The sequence below is a fragment of the Danio aesculapii genome, chromosome 17, assembly GCF_903798145.1.
Source record: "Danio aesculapii chromosome 17, fDanAes4.1, whole genome shotgun sequence".
Taxonomy (NCBI): Eukaryota; Metazoa; Chordata; class Actinopteri; order Cypriniformes; family Danionidae; genus Danio; species Danio aesculapii.
In genome coordinates this window covers 37444251-37459185 of record NC_079451.1, presented here as the reverse complement: position 1 = coordinate 37459185, position 14935 = coordinate 37444251, and the positions used below count along the sequence as shown (strand labels likewise).

General features: G+C 28.6%; 1 protein-coding gene and 1 long non-coding RNA gene across 3 annotated transcripts in view; both read right to left on the bottom strand.

Moving 5' to 3' along the window:
- Positions 1 to 14721, bottom strand: part of LOC130244768 (titin-like) — a 22553-nt gene extending 7832 nt beyond the window's left edge. The window contains exons 1-52 of the mRNA XM_056477299.1: positions 14684 to 14721; positions 14477 to 14524; positions 14076 to 14123; positions 13869 to 13913; positions 13753 to 13800; positions 13618 to 13662; positions 13334 to 13381; positions 13073 to 13114; positions 12805 to 12849; positions 12646 to 12693; positions 12504 to 12551; positions 12347 to 12394; positions 12090 to 12128; positions 11176 to 11223; positions 11028 to 11075; positions 10893 to 10940; positions 10721 to 10768; positions 10435 to 10473; positions 10302 to 10349; positions 9864 to 9911; positions 9204 to 9251; positions 9071 to 9118; positions 8947 to 8994; positions 8814 to 8861; positions 8690 to 8737; positions 8555 to 8602; positions 8037 to 8066; positions 7908 to 7955; positions 7740 to 7787; positions 7597 to 7638; positions 7468 to 7515; positions 7311 to 7358; positions 7182 to 7226; positions 7039 to 7092; positions 5755 to 5799; positions 5566 to 5610; positions 3457 to 3504; positions 3322 to 3369; positions 3183 to 3236; positions 2914 to 2955; positions 1973 to 2017; positions 1837 to 1884; positions 1707 to 1754; positions 1574 to 1621; positions 1451 to 1498; positions 1300 to 1344; positions 1177 to 1224; positions 1032 to 1079; positions 825 to 881; positions 693 to 737; positions 555 to 599; positions 417 to 464 (exon numbers count right to left, since the gene is read on the bottom strand). Coding sequence (XP_056333274.1) covers positions 417 to 464; positions 555 to 599; positions 693 to 737; positions 825 to 881; positions 1032 to 1079; positions 1177 to 1224; positions 1300 to 1344; positions 1451 to 1498; positions 1574 to 1621; positions 1707 to 1754; positions 1837 to 1884; positions 1973 to 2017; positions 2914 to 2955; positions 3183 to 3236; positions 3322 to 3369; positions 3457 to 3504; positions 5566 to 5610; positions 5755 to 5799; positions 7039 to 7092; positions 7182 to 7226; positions 7311 to 7358; positions 7468 to 7515; positions 7597 to 7638; positions 7740 to 7787; positions 7908 to 7955; positions 8037 to 8066; positions 8555 to 8602; positions 8690 to 8737; positions 8814 to 8861; positions 8947 to 8994; positions 9071 to 9118; positions 9204 to 9251; positions 9864 to 9911; positions 10302 to 10349; positions 10435 to 10473; positions 10721 to 10768; positions 10893 to 10940; positions 11028 to 11075; positions 11176 to 11223; positions 12090 to 12128; positions 12347 to 12394; positions 12504 to 12551; positions 12646 to 12693; positions 12805 to 12849; positions 13073 to 13114; positions 13334 to 13381; positions 13618 to 13662; positions 13753 to 13786 — 2230 coding nt within the window. The 5' untranslated portion in view covers positions 13787 to 13800; positions 13869 to 13913; positions 14076 to 14123; positions 14477 to 14524; positions 14684 to 14721. The remainder of the gene's footprint in view (positions 1 to 416; positions 465 to 554; positions 600 to 692; positions 738 to 824; positions 882 to 1031; positions 1080 to 1176; positions 1225 to 1299; positions 1345 to 1450; positions 1499 to 1573; positions 1622 to 1706; positions 1755 to 1836; positions 1885 to 1972; positions 2018 to 2913; positions 2956 to 3182; positions 3237 to 3321; positions 3370 to 3456; positions 3505 to 5565; positions 5611 to 5754; positions 5800 to 7038; positions 7093 to 7181; positions 7227 to 7310; positions 7359 to 7467; positions 7516 to 7596; positions 7639 to 7739; positions 7788 to 7907; positions 7956 to 8036; positions 8067 to 8554; positions 8603 to 8689; positions 8738 to 8813; positions 8862 to 8946; positions 8995 to 9070; positions 9119 to 9203; positions 9252 to 9863; positions 9912 to 10301; positions 10350 to 10434; positions 10474 to 10720; positions 10769 to 10892; positions 10941 to 11027; positions 11076 to 11175; positions 11224 to 12089; positions 12129 to 12346; positions 12395 to 12503; positions 12552 to 12645; positions 12694 to 12804; positions 12850 to 13072; positions 13115 to 13333; positions 13382 to 13617; positions 13663 to 13752; positions 13801 to 13868; positions 13914 to 14075; positions 14124 to 14476; positions 14525 to 14683) is intronic.
- On the bottom strand, positions 3628 to 4941 carry LOC130244710 (uncharacterized). 2 transcript variants are annotated; one of them, XR_008839246.1, is made up of 4 exons: positions 4895 to 4941; positions 3911 to 3958; positions 3756 to 3806; positions 3628 to 3670 (listed from the first exon to the last, which is right to left on the bottom strand). It is a non-coding gene; the product is annotated as an uncharacterized LOC130244710 (long non-coding RNA). The 2 variants fall into 2 exon arrangements; XR_008839245.1 differs by lacking the exon at positions 4895 to 4941 and adding an exon at positions 4042 to 4091.
- Positions 14722 to 14935: the final 214 nt, after the last annotated feature.

The window sequence follows — 14935 nt, the reverse complement described above, 5'->3', positions numbered from 1 at the left end:
AAGTAAAATTTTTTATAAATAAAAAATTGAATAAAAATAAAATATTAAATAATAAAACAATAAAAATTTATTAATTAATTAAAATAAAAAAAATAAAAATTATTAATAAAATAAAAAATTATAAATAAAATAATAAAAAATAAAATAAAAATTAATTAATTAAATAAATAAAAATAATACAAAAATTAATTTAAATTAAATTAATTAATAAAAATTAAATTTAAGTAATAAAACAAAAAATAAAATAAAAGTTAAATAATTAATAAAATAAATAAAATAATAAAATAAAAATAATAATTAATTCATAATAAAAAAAGAATAAAAAAATAAATAATAAAAATACAATAAAATGTCTGACTTAAGGTTAATGTCATGATAATTTAACTCTAAAAACAGCATTTAAACTCATACAGTACCTTCCCTCAGGATGGCAGGTACAGCTTTTTCTTTGACGACTACAGCTTCTGAATTATTGGCAATGCAAAACATTACTTTAAAATACATTAAAGTTCATTTATTAAAACAGTCTGACAGCATCAATCTCACAAAAATACCTTTCTTGGGTGCTGGTTTTGGCTTCTCTTTGGTTATTTCAGGTTCTGCAAAAGACAACAGAATAACTTTACAACAGCAAACAAAAGTAAAGACAGTTATGTAATGATTATTTGTTTTATTGTGAATTTGATAAGTACCCTTTTCTTTAGCAATTGCTTTTGCCTTTTCCTTTGGAACCTCAACTAAAAGGGAGTGAAAATTAATGATTAAAGAAGAAAAAAATATCTTGAATATGGATTTAATTTACTTTATGTAAACTACGACAATACCTTTTTTTGTAGGTTCTGGTTTTGGTTCAGGTGCTTTTTCCTTATGAAGCTCAGGCTCTATAAAACAGCATTATTTTACATGTATGATTTACATTATTCTTATTATGTACAACAGTAGTAGTAAAAATGTAATATAACTTAGTATTAAAGTAGTAGTAAAAAACGTAATATTTCATAATTACAGGATTATTTCATTGACATCCATACCTTTCTTTAACGGAGCTGGTTTAACTTTCTCCTTGATGACTTCAACCTCTATAATGAGGATATAACAAAAATATTAAGATAAAGGACACATTTTCTTAACGCAGTATCATAATAACGCCAATTTGATAACAGAGAAAAATCAAACCTTTCTTTTCAGGAGCTGGTTTAGCTTTCTCTTTAATGACTTCGACCTCTAAAATAATGAAAACTCAAAACTAACACCACAAATATGGCTAGACATTTTTACAAATCAAAAGTGGCATAATACCTTTCTTTGGTGCTGGCTTTGGTTTTTCTTTGGTTATCTCAGGTGCTGTAAAAATTCCAGTCATTTATCAAGCAGAATTGTCCATTTCAATGCCTATCTTTTGGAAATGCTGAGTTTAAAATCGTTTATTTTAGCAGTAAGGAGATCTCACCTTTTTTTGGTGTCGGTTCAGGGGCCTTTTCTTTAACAACCTCAGGCTCTATAAAATGAATATTTATAATGAATAATCATCATGCAGCAGAAAACAGCAAGAGAATTTGATTGTCATCCCTACCTTTCTTTCCAGGAGCTGGTTTAACTTTCTTTTCAATGACTTTAGCCTCTGAAATATGAAAATATTCTGAATATGAGATTTAATTTGGTATTTAACTTTGGTAAAAATGAACATATTAGGTTAACACTAATACCTTTCTTCTCAGGAACTGCTTTTGGTTTCTCCTTGATGACTTCAGCCTCTAAAGTTCATAAATAAAATTATTTTTAGCATAATTCTATATTTCTTACGTTTTTTTTATTAAATTACAAAGTATATCCAACCTTTCTTCACAGGGGCTGGTTTAGTTTTGTCTTTGATGACTTCAGCTTCTAAAATAATAGTATAAAACATGGAAAGCATTAGCTTTTGTAAAGATTTGCTTTAAGGGAAAGCTATTTTTAAAATAGGTAACAGTACCTTTCTTTGGTGCTGGCTTTGGTTTTTCTTTGGTTATTTCAGGTGCTGCAAAACATGCAGTTTTAAATTGTAAAAATTTGAGAATATCATGGAAATATGAAAAAAGTTTGAAATGTTGAGTTACATCAAATAAAATCCTTTTAAAAATAAACGCTTTTCTAATTTTGGGTAAGTTCAGGCGCTTTTTCTTTTACAACCTCAGGCTCTATAAACATTTTATTTAATGAATTTAATTATACAACAATGACTACATTTACATGGACATCAGTAATCGAATTATTTCTCTTAATCTGAATAAGACAATAATATGATTAAGGTGTTTAAATGAGTTGCTTTTTGAATGTTCCTTTCATGATCCTGGTTTACATTTTATAACACATAATTCGATTAACGTCATCGCACTATCTACATTTCCTCCGGAGTTTCATGAAATTTCAAGTGTTTCATTTTTAATTTGAATTAACTTTTACTGCAGTTTGGCACTTTCATTTCATGCATGCCCCCTGTGACAAACGAGATTATGGATGCAAGTATGAACTGCTAGACGAGTGTAGTTTTAATGGAATTTGATACCGCACGCCGTATGGGGGATTTCACGATGCAGGTGTCTGTGGTCCTTCAGTGACTGGGTAGGTGCAAAGATTAGTGTCAAACAGCCGTGTGTATATGGAATATCCTCTCACAAAATGCAGCAAAAATCCTACATGACGGTAATAGTTTGATTGCGGTGTTTACATGTCTGTACTGCACTATAAGAAAGCGTTTAGTTTGATTATGACCTTAATCGGATTAAATTAATCAAAAATCGCTGTTCACATGGTACTGTAGACTCTTAATCAGAGTATTATCTTAAGTATTAAAATCGAAGCATTGGTGTCCATGTAAATGTACCCAATGACTTACAATACAATAAAACAGGATAATTTCATAAATATCTATACCTTTCTTTACAGGAGCTGGTTTAGTCTTTTTGATTTCAGCCTCTGGAATTATGAAAATATTTAGAGAATGAGGAAAAAAACTTAAGAATCATCACTGAATTTGAGAACAATTTTAGCTTAATTTTTATTTTTAAATACATTTTTAATTTTTCTCAGGTTTAGGTTTCTCTTTTATGACTTCTAAAGTGTTAATATTAAACAAAAATGCTTTTTAGCATGATATTATATGTTCAAACATAGCTTTCATTACAATTTAAAGTAAATCAAACCTTTCTTCTCTGGGGCTTCTCTTTTCTTCACTTTCTCTTTGATAACTTCAGGTTCTGAAATAGTGAATATGTAAACATAAAAAGAGATATAATACAAACGATTTAGTTTTACACTAATTAAACAGACAAGAAAACTCACCTTTTTTGGGTTTTGCTTCAGGAGCCTTTTCTTTAAGAACTTCAGGCTCTACAGATTTTTATTCATGTGAAAACTGAGTTATAAATAGCAGTGGAAAATCGACAGTGTTTATGTTGATTTTAATAATATCCATACCTTTCTTAACAGGAGCAGGCTTAACTCTCTCCTTTATGACTTCAGCCTCTGAAATGGCAATAATAATTTTTATAATTTTAAGTTATAATATAAGTTAATGAGAGCAAAATGCTAATTTTATGTTTAATATAAGATATAATTACACAATGTAAAAAAAAAAAACACTTACCCTTTTTCTCAGTGACTGGTTTAACTTTCTCCTTCACTTCAGCCTCTGAAAATATTTGTATTGTTTTAGCATTGAAGCTTTTTTCCCTCATTCATTTTATATTATTTTAAATGTAAACAATAAATCAAACCTTTTTTCACAGGGGCTGGTTTTACTTTCTCTTTGATGACTTCAACTGTAACTGTGAAAAATACCAACAAAAACATACATTACTAATCTGTTCTGCAAGGGGACAAAATGCATTAAAATGTCTAATCTGTTTGTCAATATAAAGAAGAATCTCACCTTTTTTAGGTTTTGGTTCAGGAGCCTTTTCTTTAGGAACTTCAGGCTCTATAAAATAGTTTTATTTCATGTGATAATTTAATCACTACATAGGCAACAACCAAACAATGGAATTTGAATATGGTCCATACCTTTCCTTACAGGAGCTGGTTTAACTTTCTCCTTGACCACTTCAACCACTGAAATGGCAATAATAATATTAATAAACTATTATTAGAGAATATTGTTGTATATATATATGATGTTTAACAGAGCAAGGACATTTTCACAGTATGTCTGATAATATTTTTACTTCTGGAGAAAGTCTTATTTGTTTTATTTCAGCTAGAATAAAAGCAGTTTTAATTAAAGTAAAAACATTTTAAGGTCAAAATTATTATCCCCTTTAAGCAATATTTTTTCAATAGTCTACAGAACAAACCATCATTATAAAATAACTTGCCTAATTACCCTAACCTGCCTAGTTAACCTAATAAACCCAGTTAAGCCTTTAAATGTCACTTTAAGCTGTATAGAAGTGTCTTGAAAAATATCTAGTAAAATATTATTTACTGTCATCATGACAAAGATAGAATAAATCAGTTATTAGAAATTAATTATTAAAACTATTGTGTTTAGAAATGTGTTCTATATTATGCTTAGAAAAAAATCTTCTCTCCGTAAAATAGAAATTGGGGAAAAAATAAACAAGGGGCTAATAATTCTGACTTATATATATACACACACACACATATATACACACACACACATTCATATATATATATATATATATATATATATATATATATATATATATATATATATATATATATATATATATATATATATATATATATACATACATACATATACATATACATATATATATATATATATATATATATATATATATATATATATATATATATATATATATATATATATATATATGCACACCCACACACACGAACAAAATCATGGTTATATCCTAATATAAACTCTTACCTTTTTGCACAGGAGCAGGTATCGCTTTCTCCTTCACTTCAGCCTCTAAAATGCAACAAATCTGAAATTAATATGAAATCTACCCTATTTGATCATTTTCTCTCATCAAATGATTTTAGAAGGTAAAACAGTAAATCAAACCTTTCTCCTTAAGGGCTGGCTTTCGCTTGCATAAATTAGCAGTTTTACATATTTTGTCTCATATTTTTATTTTTCGGTTTATTTATGAATTTAAATTGCATTATGAGATCTTGATCTTTCTTCCAAAAACATTTACCCCTGAAAATTTAGAAAAGGGGACGTCTACTAACATTTTTAAGTTTAAAGTGATATATTGCCAGGGTTGGTGTTGTATATCACTCTACAAAATCTTTCATTAATAAACTGCTAGTACATGTTCTGTTGTTTGACTTATTTCTCTATATATCACTTGTTGTACATTATATTGTTTCAAACTGCATGTCAATAAAAGTCACTTTGTTAAACTGTAGAGTTGAATTTTCAATATCAAAAATCGACAGAGCAGAGATCAAGGTCCCATATAATGCAATTCACAAAAGTAAATAAAAGGAAAACTCTTGTGAATCACAAAATACGAAAACTGTTAATTAATAGATATATTTTACAGCATAGGATTGGCATTATTTTTATAAATAAATTGAAAGAATTACCTTTCTTTGGTGCTGGCTTTGGTTTTTCTTTAGCAATCTCAGGTACTGGAAAACACGAGAGTTTAGAACTTGACAAAATTAGTAGTGATTAGCTAACAGACATTAAATCAAATTTCCCGCAATAAACATTACTTGTAATAAACATATTTGAGACAAATGAGCAATATTAGGTCATATACTAAATTGTACCTTTTTCCTTAGGGATTACTTTTGCCTTTTCCTTTGGAGCTTCTACTGAAAGAAATGAAAAGATAAATGATGTTTCAGAGCAAAACATACAACAACACAAATTACATGAAATTGGACAAAGATAAAAAACAGGGATTTCAATCATCAAAACAATAAAAGTGTAATACTAATATGTCATTCTGTGTAATATTTTGCCTAAAAAAAATCATCATGTCAGAAATTATTTGACAACATAGTAAATACTTTCTTCAAATCACTACATTTCACCCTTCGGTCAGCAAGACATTTAAAAACAATTGTACAATTATAATTTTGTACAAATTTTTTATTTTTTTTATACATTTTTGTATGAGTATGGCAGCTTTACAAACTACAGAAAATAAAAAACAAAAAATAAAAATAAACTGATTTATCTGTCACAGGAGGCTCACTCACAAATGCACAGGAATTATCAAAAACACATATTTATTCACAAAAAACAACACTGGAACATCAAAACACAGGTTTGACAACACAATACCAGACAATAAACAAACTGAACTCAGGGGTATAAATACACAGGACAAGGTTAAACTGAATACATACAGGGGTGTGACACAGGTGGAGCTCATAAACATTAACAAACAACGGAAAACAGAACAAAGGAATCACATGACATAAACAGAAACACATGGAACATCACATGACAACTACTACATGAAAACAACACTGACCCATCAAACTTTTATAGGTTCCAAACAAAAGTAACCTATAAAAGGTTACATCATGCATAACAACGACAATAATAATAGTAGAGAGCAGTATCCATGATGATAATAAAAGTATTAATAATAAAAAGAATCTCATAATACCTCATAAAATACCACCCCTGGCCATCACACACATTTTCTCTTCCCTTGTTGAATTTGTAGTAGACCGCATGTGTCAGTTATTTTGGGATGCATTAAAAATATGAGATCCAGCATGAAACCATAAAAGTATATTTTATATATTTCACATGTCAGAGGAAGTATGTTGTTAAATTCTTACCTAGATATGTAATCAAAATAGATTTTGATTATTGGCAGAAATGAAAGACTGTGCGTTCTGAATGGATACATTTTAAGGCAAACATATCAAAACTTTGATTCCATAAATATCAAAACTTTGATTCCATAGGACATAAAACAACAGCATTTACATACAATATGCTTTCTATTCATATCAAATCACTAATGTCTCATCTTTGACATCGCATATGACATCCGTGAGTTAAAAATGACATGAAAAAACACAAAATGCTACCTCTCTCAGGTTCTGGTGTTGGCTCAGGCACCTTTTCTTTGGGAAGCTCTGGCTCTGTAAATAAACATTTGGTTTGTTTGCTAACAGGTCCTAGTACTTCATGAAAGAATCGGTTCTTGTAGATTGATTAATTAAATTCATACCTTTCTTTACAAGAGCTGGTTGAACTTTTTCCTTGACTTCAGCCTCTGAAATAATTGTAATTGATTATTATGTTTAAATGGATATACAAGTATTGAGACGGATTTGATTATCAACACAGTAAATCAAACCTTTCTTCTTAAGGGCTGGTTTAGCTTTCTCTTTGCTGACTTCAACCTCTACAAAACAGAAAAGGCAAGAAGAATTCAGTCTCATCATGTCAAGCAATAGATTTTTAATAGTATAAATATATAGACCATGTAAAATTTGTGCTGAAAAAAAAATCACCTTTTTTGGGTTTTGGTTCAGGAGCCTTTTCTTTAGCAACTTCAGGCTCTGTAAAACAGCATCCATGTGATAAATGATCATTGCATTAAGAAAATCAGCAATTCAAGATTATTTCATTGACACCCCTACCTTTCTTTACAGGAGCAGGCCTAACTTTCTCCCTAAGGACCTCTGCAGAAGAAAATGATGTGAAATATTCAGGAATTATAGTTTTTTATTTTATGAGACAGAAATATTCTTGATAAAAGCACATGTGAAATTTTAACTTCTACCTTTTTTCTCAGGGACTGGTTTGGCTTTCTCCTTGATGACTTCTACCTCTAAATAGTTGATAATATTAAACATTTAACAGTTTTTTTATAATATGAAGTAATTTTATAATGACAAAATCAGCAATGGAATATTATTTTACACAGAACGCACACATCAATAACTCCTACCTTTCTTCTCAGTAGCTGGTGTAAGCTTCTCCTTAATAACTTCAGCCTCTGAAATGTTATGATATATCCAAAATGTTGAAATCTTACAACAAGAATAGTCATTATATTCACAATAAGATGCATACTGACCTTTCTTTGGTGCTGCCTTAGGTTTTTCTTCTGCAAGTGTTTAAAGATAAATGTTAAAAACTGAAACTAAAAAACTTCTAACAATGTGTTTTTAAATAAAGAGCTCATCATACAAAATAAAAACTACAGTAAAAAAGGAAGGGTTCAACACAATTCATTCACGTTATCCAACACAAATCATCTAAGTTAACTTAACTAATTTAAGTGGATTGAACATAAAACAATTAAGTTGTCCACAAAAAAAATCTCAAGAATTGTGTTGTTTCAGCTCATTTTAAATATGTAGTTTGAACAAGCAGTAAAATAATTTATTTAAGTGTAAACAGATATGTTTTATTTCATTTTATTTTGCAGACAAAAACTATTTTAATGTGAGCATTATATGAAAATATTAAAAAATGAAATGGTTCAGGTGTCTTCTCTTTAGAAACCTTAGGCTCTATCAAAAAGTAATTTGTGATACGATTTTATAATATCATCAAACAACTGTTTTTACAGAAATTCCTTGACATCAATACCTTTCTTTACAGGTGCAGGTTTAACTTTCTCTTTGGTGATTTCAGCCTCTATAACAGTGATATTGTAAATGTGGTAAATAATACTTTGATTAAAAAAGAAAATAAAAATGAAAAAACAGTGGTGAAACATCTCACCTTTTTGGGGTTTTGATTCAGGAGCCTTTTCTTTTGCAACTTCAGGCTCTATAAAAGGGGTTTAAACAGATTAATTTGTGTGAAAATGACTGCAAATACCGAACGATTAGATTGATATCCATACCTTTCTTTACAGGTGCAGGTTTAACTTTCTCTCTGATGATTTCAGCCTCTATAATGGTGATATTGTAGATATGTTATGAGAAAGAATAATACAGTATTATGATGAAAAAAGCAACAGTGGTGAAACATCTCACCTTTTTTGGGTTTTGGTTCAGGAGCCTTTTCTTTTGCAACTTCAGGCTCTATAAAAGGGGTTTAAACAGATTAATTTGTGTGAAAATGACAGCAAAGGCAGCAATATTTGATTAATTTCCATACCTTTCTTTACAGGTGCAGGTTTAACTTTCTCTCTGATGATTTCAGCCTCTATAATGGTGATATTGTAGATATGTTATGAGAAAGAATAATACAGTATTATGATGAAAAAAGCAACAGGGGTGAAACATCTCACCTTTTTTGGGTTTTGGTTCAGGAGCCTTTTCTTTTGCAACTTCAGGCTCTATAAAAAGGTTTAAAACAGATTTATTTGTGAGAAAATAACAGCAAATGCAGAAAAAGGTTGATATCCATACCTTTCTTTACTGGTTTAACTTTCTCCTTGGTTATTTATAAAATTTATTGAGATATTGTACATAAATGTCTGTATTTCTCCTTACATAAACAGAAATCCCTCATGAAGCTAAGATAAACTCTTTTTCTTCCCAGCGGCTAGTTTAGCTTTCTCTTTAATCACTTCAGCATAATCATAATATATCATAGATCATAATATAAAATATTAGGACAAAGCAAGTCTATTTTAGCCTGCACTGCATAAATAGTTAAAACAGTCACATTCTTTTAATTATGTCTTACGTCAGATTTGTGTTTAATCCTCAAGAACATAAACTCATCCATTTTTTAGATAAATTAATTTGAAAACATTAAAATAACTGTAAACGGTTTTAGATCTATCTATCTATCTATCTATCTATCTATCTATCTATCTATCTATCTATCTATCTATCTATCTATCTATCTATCTATCTATCTATCTATCTATCTATCTATCTATCTATCTATCTATCTATCTATCTATCTATCTATCTTCTCAATGCAACAAATCAAATCAAACCTTTTTTCTCAGAAACTGCTTTAGCTTTTTCCTTGATTGCTTCAGCTTCTGAAAGTAATAAAAAAAACATCAAATCATTTATCATATGAAATGTAAATGTAATATGATTATACAATAAAACACTACAAAAGAGGATATTATTCTAAACTACCCAGCAAAAATCTAGAAACATCTTTTGGATATTTAATTTTTCATTTTATATCAATATGCTGGTAAAAATATAAAAAATACTAAATATATTTGTGGGATAATAATATTATTTTTATTATTATTATTATTATTATTATTATTATTATTGTTGTTGTTGTTGCTATTATTATGTGATAATATTTATCATTTGATGAATAATGACTTACCATACTAATTCAACATTAAATAATATTTAATTATGTGATGAATAATCATACCAACATCCATACATTTCAATAGCATCCATACCTTTCTTCACAGGAGCAGGTTTAACTTTCTCCTTGATGACTTCAGCCTCTGAAATGGCAATATATAAAATATTTTGAGGATTAAAGCAATCTTAAATACATATTAAGAAACTCAAATTCAGAGAAGCTCAAACCTTTCTTCTCAGGAGCTGGTTTTTCTTCCTCCTTGACTCCTGAAACCCCAGTGTGTTCATTGTGTAAGTTTTGTTTCATATATATATATATATATATATATATATATATATATATATATATATATATATATATATATATATATATATATATATATATATATATATATATATATATATATATATATATATATATATAAAATAACATAAACCAACATTTTTTTCTCAGGGGCCATTATAATTACAATATATTGTAGCTAAATACAGCACATCTTATTCACAATCATACCTTTCTTCACAGGAGCTGCTTTAACTTTCTCCTTGATTATTTCAGCCTCTGAAAAATATTTACATTTAGAGATTAAAAGCAGATTAATAGTATTTGATCTGAAAATGTTAAAACTAAGAAAAAAATTATAAATAAATAAATTATTTTAATAATTCATTACGGTAACTCTTACTTTTCTTCTTAGGGGCTGGTTTAGTTTTCTCCTTTACAGCTTCAGCCTCTAAACATTATAATACTCAGAAAGTAAACTTCTGACATCATTTTAGCGTTGTGATAATAATAAATTAACTGTTTAAGTAACTCTTGCCTTTCTTCACAGGAGCAGGTTTAACTTTCTCCTTAATGAATTCAGCCTCTAAAATAGTAATTATATAAATATTGTTTAAAAATTATATTTGAGGTTTAAAAATATATTAAATATATATTTAGTAATTCAAGCTCATAGCATCTTAAACCTTTTTTCTCAGGAGCTGGTTTTGCTTTTTCTTTGATGACTTCAGCTTCTGAAATGTGTGAAAAAGTATTTGTAGAAACAAGACACAACACATAAGGAAACGATTTTAATAAGAGAAATATTTTGTCATCTGTACCTTTTTTTACAGAAGCTGGTTTTGCTTCCTCCTTGACTTCTAAAAGACAAGTGCGTTGATCATGTACGTTTTGTTTTATATATTTATTAAAACTATCTACACTGTAGATAAAATAACATAATCACACTTATTTTTTCAGGGCCTTTTGCAATTACAATATAATGTAGCTAAATACAGTACATCTTATTCATAATCTTACCTTTCTTCACAGGAGCTGCTTTAACTTTCTCCTTGATTACTTCAGCCTCTGAAAAACAATAACATTCAGATATTACAAGCAGATTAATGGGATTTGATTTGGTAAAACGTAAAACCAAGAAAAATTAATGAAGAAAAGTCAATTAATTATGGTAACTCTTACCTTTTTTCTCAGGGGCTGGTTTAGTTTTCTCCTTTACAGGTTCAGACTCTAAACATATTATAATAAATAGAGAGTAAATTTCTTACATCATTTGTGCAGGGTGATAATAATTCTAATAATAATAATTTAACTGTTAAAGTAACTCTTGCCTTTCTTCACAGGAGCTAGTTTAACTTTCTCCTTAATGACTTCAGCCTCTGAAACAGCAATTATATCCAATATTTTGAGGTTTAAATATATATTAAATATATATTTAGTAATTCAAGCTCATAGCAGCTCAAACCTTTCTTCTCAGAAGCTGGTTTTTCTTTTTCTTTGATGGCTTCAGCTTCTGAAATGTGTGAAAAAGTATTTGTAGAAACAAGACACAACACATAAGGAAACGATTTTAATAAGATAAATATTTTGTCATCAATACCTTTCTTTACAGGAGCTGGTTTTGCTTCCTCCTTGACTTCTGAAACCCCAGTATGTTCATTGTGTAAGTTTTGTTTTATATTATATATACACACACACACACACACACACACACACACACACACACACACACACACACACACACACACACACACACACACACACACACACACACACACACATATATATATATAATAGGGCCTATTACTATTACAATGTACAGTAGATATATACAGTACATCTTATTCACAATCATACCTTTCTTCACAAGAGCTGCTTTAACTTTCTCCTTGACTATTTCAGCCTCTGAAAAATATTTACATTTCGAAATTAAAAGCAGATGAATTGGACTTGACTTGGTAAGATGTAAAACTAAGAAAGAAAATTTTAATTAATTAATTATGGTAACTCCTACCCTTCTTCTCAGGCTTTGACTTAGTTTTTTCCTTTACAGCTTCAGCCTCTAAACATATTATAAAATACACAGAAAGTAAACTTCTGACATAATATTTGCATGATGATAATAATAAAAATTTAACCGTTAAAGTAACTCTTGCCTTTCTTCTCAGGGGCTGGTTTAACTTTCTCCTTTACAGCTTCAGTCTCTAAAAAGGTTTATACAAAATATTTAATGATTTAGTGTGGTCTCTAAAATGACCAGGGAAAATGATTTGTTGCCATTAGGTTGTTGTTTTTTTTCAACACAAATTAGCTACCTTTCTTTGGTACTGGTTTTGGTTTTTCTTTGGTTATTTTAGGTGCTGGAAAACACAATATTTAAATGAAATTAATTTAAAAAATCCCATTTTTTAATTACTGTGTACATTTGTGATTATTCACAATAATAAATTATTTAGATATAAAAACTACTTTTTATCAAAAAGGCTTTTATACACCTTTCTTTTCAGGGGCCTTTTGTTTTGGAACCTCGACTGTAAGAGAATTAATTGTAATCTAGACAGAATTCCAATTGTTGATCAATACCTTTCTTTGAAGGTGCTGGTTTCTCCTTGATAACTTCTGGCTCTACAAAAAAAGTACAATAAAAGTGGAGCAAAATAAAACATGATAAAATATGTACTGCAAAAGTTCTGAGCTATTTTAAAGGTTCAAGTGTTAACCTCTTTTGGGTTTTGGTTCAGGTTCCTTTGCTTTAACAACTTCAGGCTCTATAAAATAGTTTTAACTTATGTAATGAATGGGCTTTATACTGTGAAACTTTGAAGATTTGATTCATATCCATACCTTTCTTTATAGGAGCTGGTTTAACTTTCTCCTTGATGACTTCAGCCTCTGAAATGGCAACAATATGATTTTTTTTTAAATTGGTTCGTCATTAAATATTTCATTAGGTTTAGTTGAAATTCAGATAAATATATTGTAATAATAAACAATAATAATAATAATTAGTAATTTATTAAATAAATATTAAAGAACATGAATTAATTACAACAAAAAAACAACCTGAATGAGTTATGAAGCCTATAATACAATAAGAATTTACAAGGTAAACAATTCTTAACTCATACCTTTCTTCACAGGGGCTGGTTTAACTTCTTTGACTACTTCAGCTTCTGTGATGAAGAAATTATAAAAGCTAATCTTTTCTGCACACGTTTTTAATGTGGTTGATGAAAATGTTTAAAACACACACTGTACATTACCTTTTTTTTCAAGAACTGGTTTAGCTTTCTCCATGATGACTTCAGCTTCTGAAATGATATGAATACTGTAAATGGTTTTCTTTTGGATTTTTATTTACTATTATTGTAAATCAAACCTTTCTTCTCAGGAGCTGGTTTGACTTTCTCCTTGACTTCAGCTTCTAACATTGTGAAGGTCGAAAAGAAGCATCAGTATAAGCTTACATTGACATCTATTAATGAATTAACAGTTATTCCCACATAAAAACATCTTTGTTACAAATATATTTGCAAACAAATATAAAATGATGCTAAGAACTGCTTTTTAAAAATGATATTTGTACCTTTCTTTGTAGTTTTTGTCTTAACTTTTTCAACTGCAACAGCAGGTTCTGCAAAATGTTTTAAAAAAAGAAATGTCAGAAGATTTTGTTTGCTTAGTATTAAATATTAATGAAATAATATTAATGAAAAGTGCTGTTATATAACTAATGTTATATAACTTTACATCGTAAAAATTTCATTTAAAATTGTATTCATCATTAAATTGTTTCCATTGTTGTCATTTAACTTATAGGCAACCTCAAGTCTCGAAATATAATATAAAAGAAAGATATAATATAACGTCATATATTATAATATAAAAGAAAAAACAAAACAAAAAACACATATACACACAAAAAGCATTACTTAAATCACAACACACACACAAATATTATTTCAAAGCATGATGTAAACAATTAACCTTTTTTGGAAGGTGCAGGTTTTGCTTTCTCTTTCAGAGCTTCAGTTTCTGTGTAAATCAACACCACATTTACTGTTGTGTATTCTATGAACAATGTGTGTACTTATTCAGATAAAACAAATAAGATCATTTCTTTCACTTGACATCATCAACAGATAAACTTACAAACACTTGCAAGTAGCAAACGCTTGTTATGTTATACAATACCTTTCTTTTCAGTAACAGGTTTAGGTTTTTCTTTTACAGCTTCTAAAATAAGCAATAAAATGAAAAACGATATAAAACAAAAACAATATAATCAAAATGCACCCCAAAATAAAGTGTTTATGCTTTGTGTTACAGCTTCTGCTTCTTAAAAATGTCAGGTCAAATAAAATCTTTAAAATCCTTTAAAATCTCTTTAAAATCAAGTCAACCTTTTTATATGGACAGCAAAAATATAAGTACATGCTGTAATAA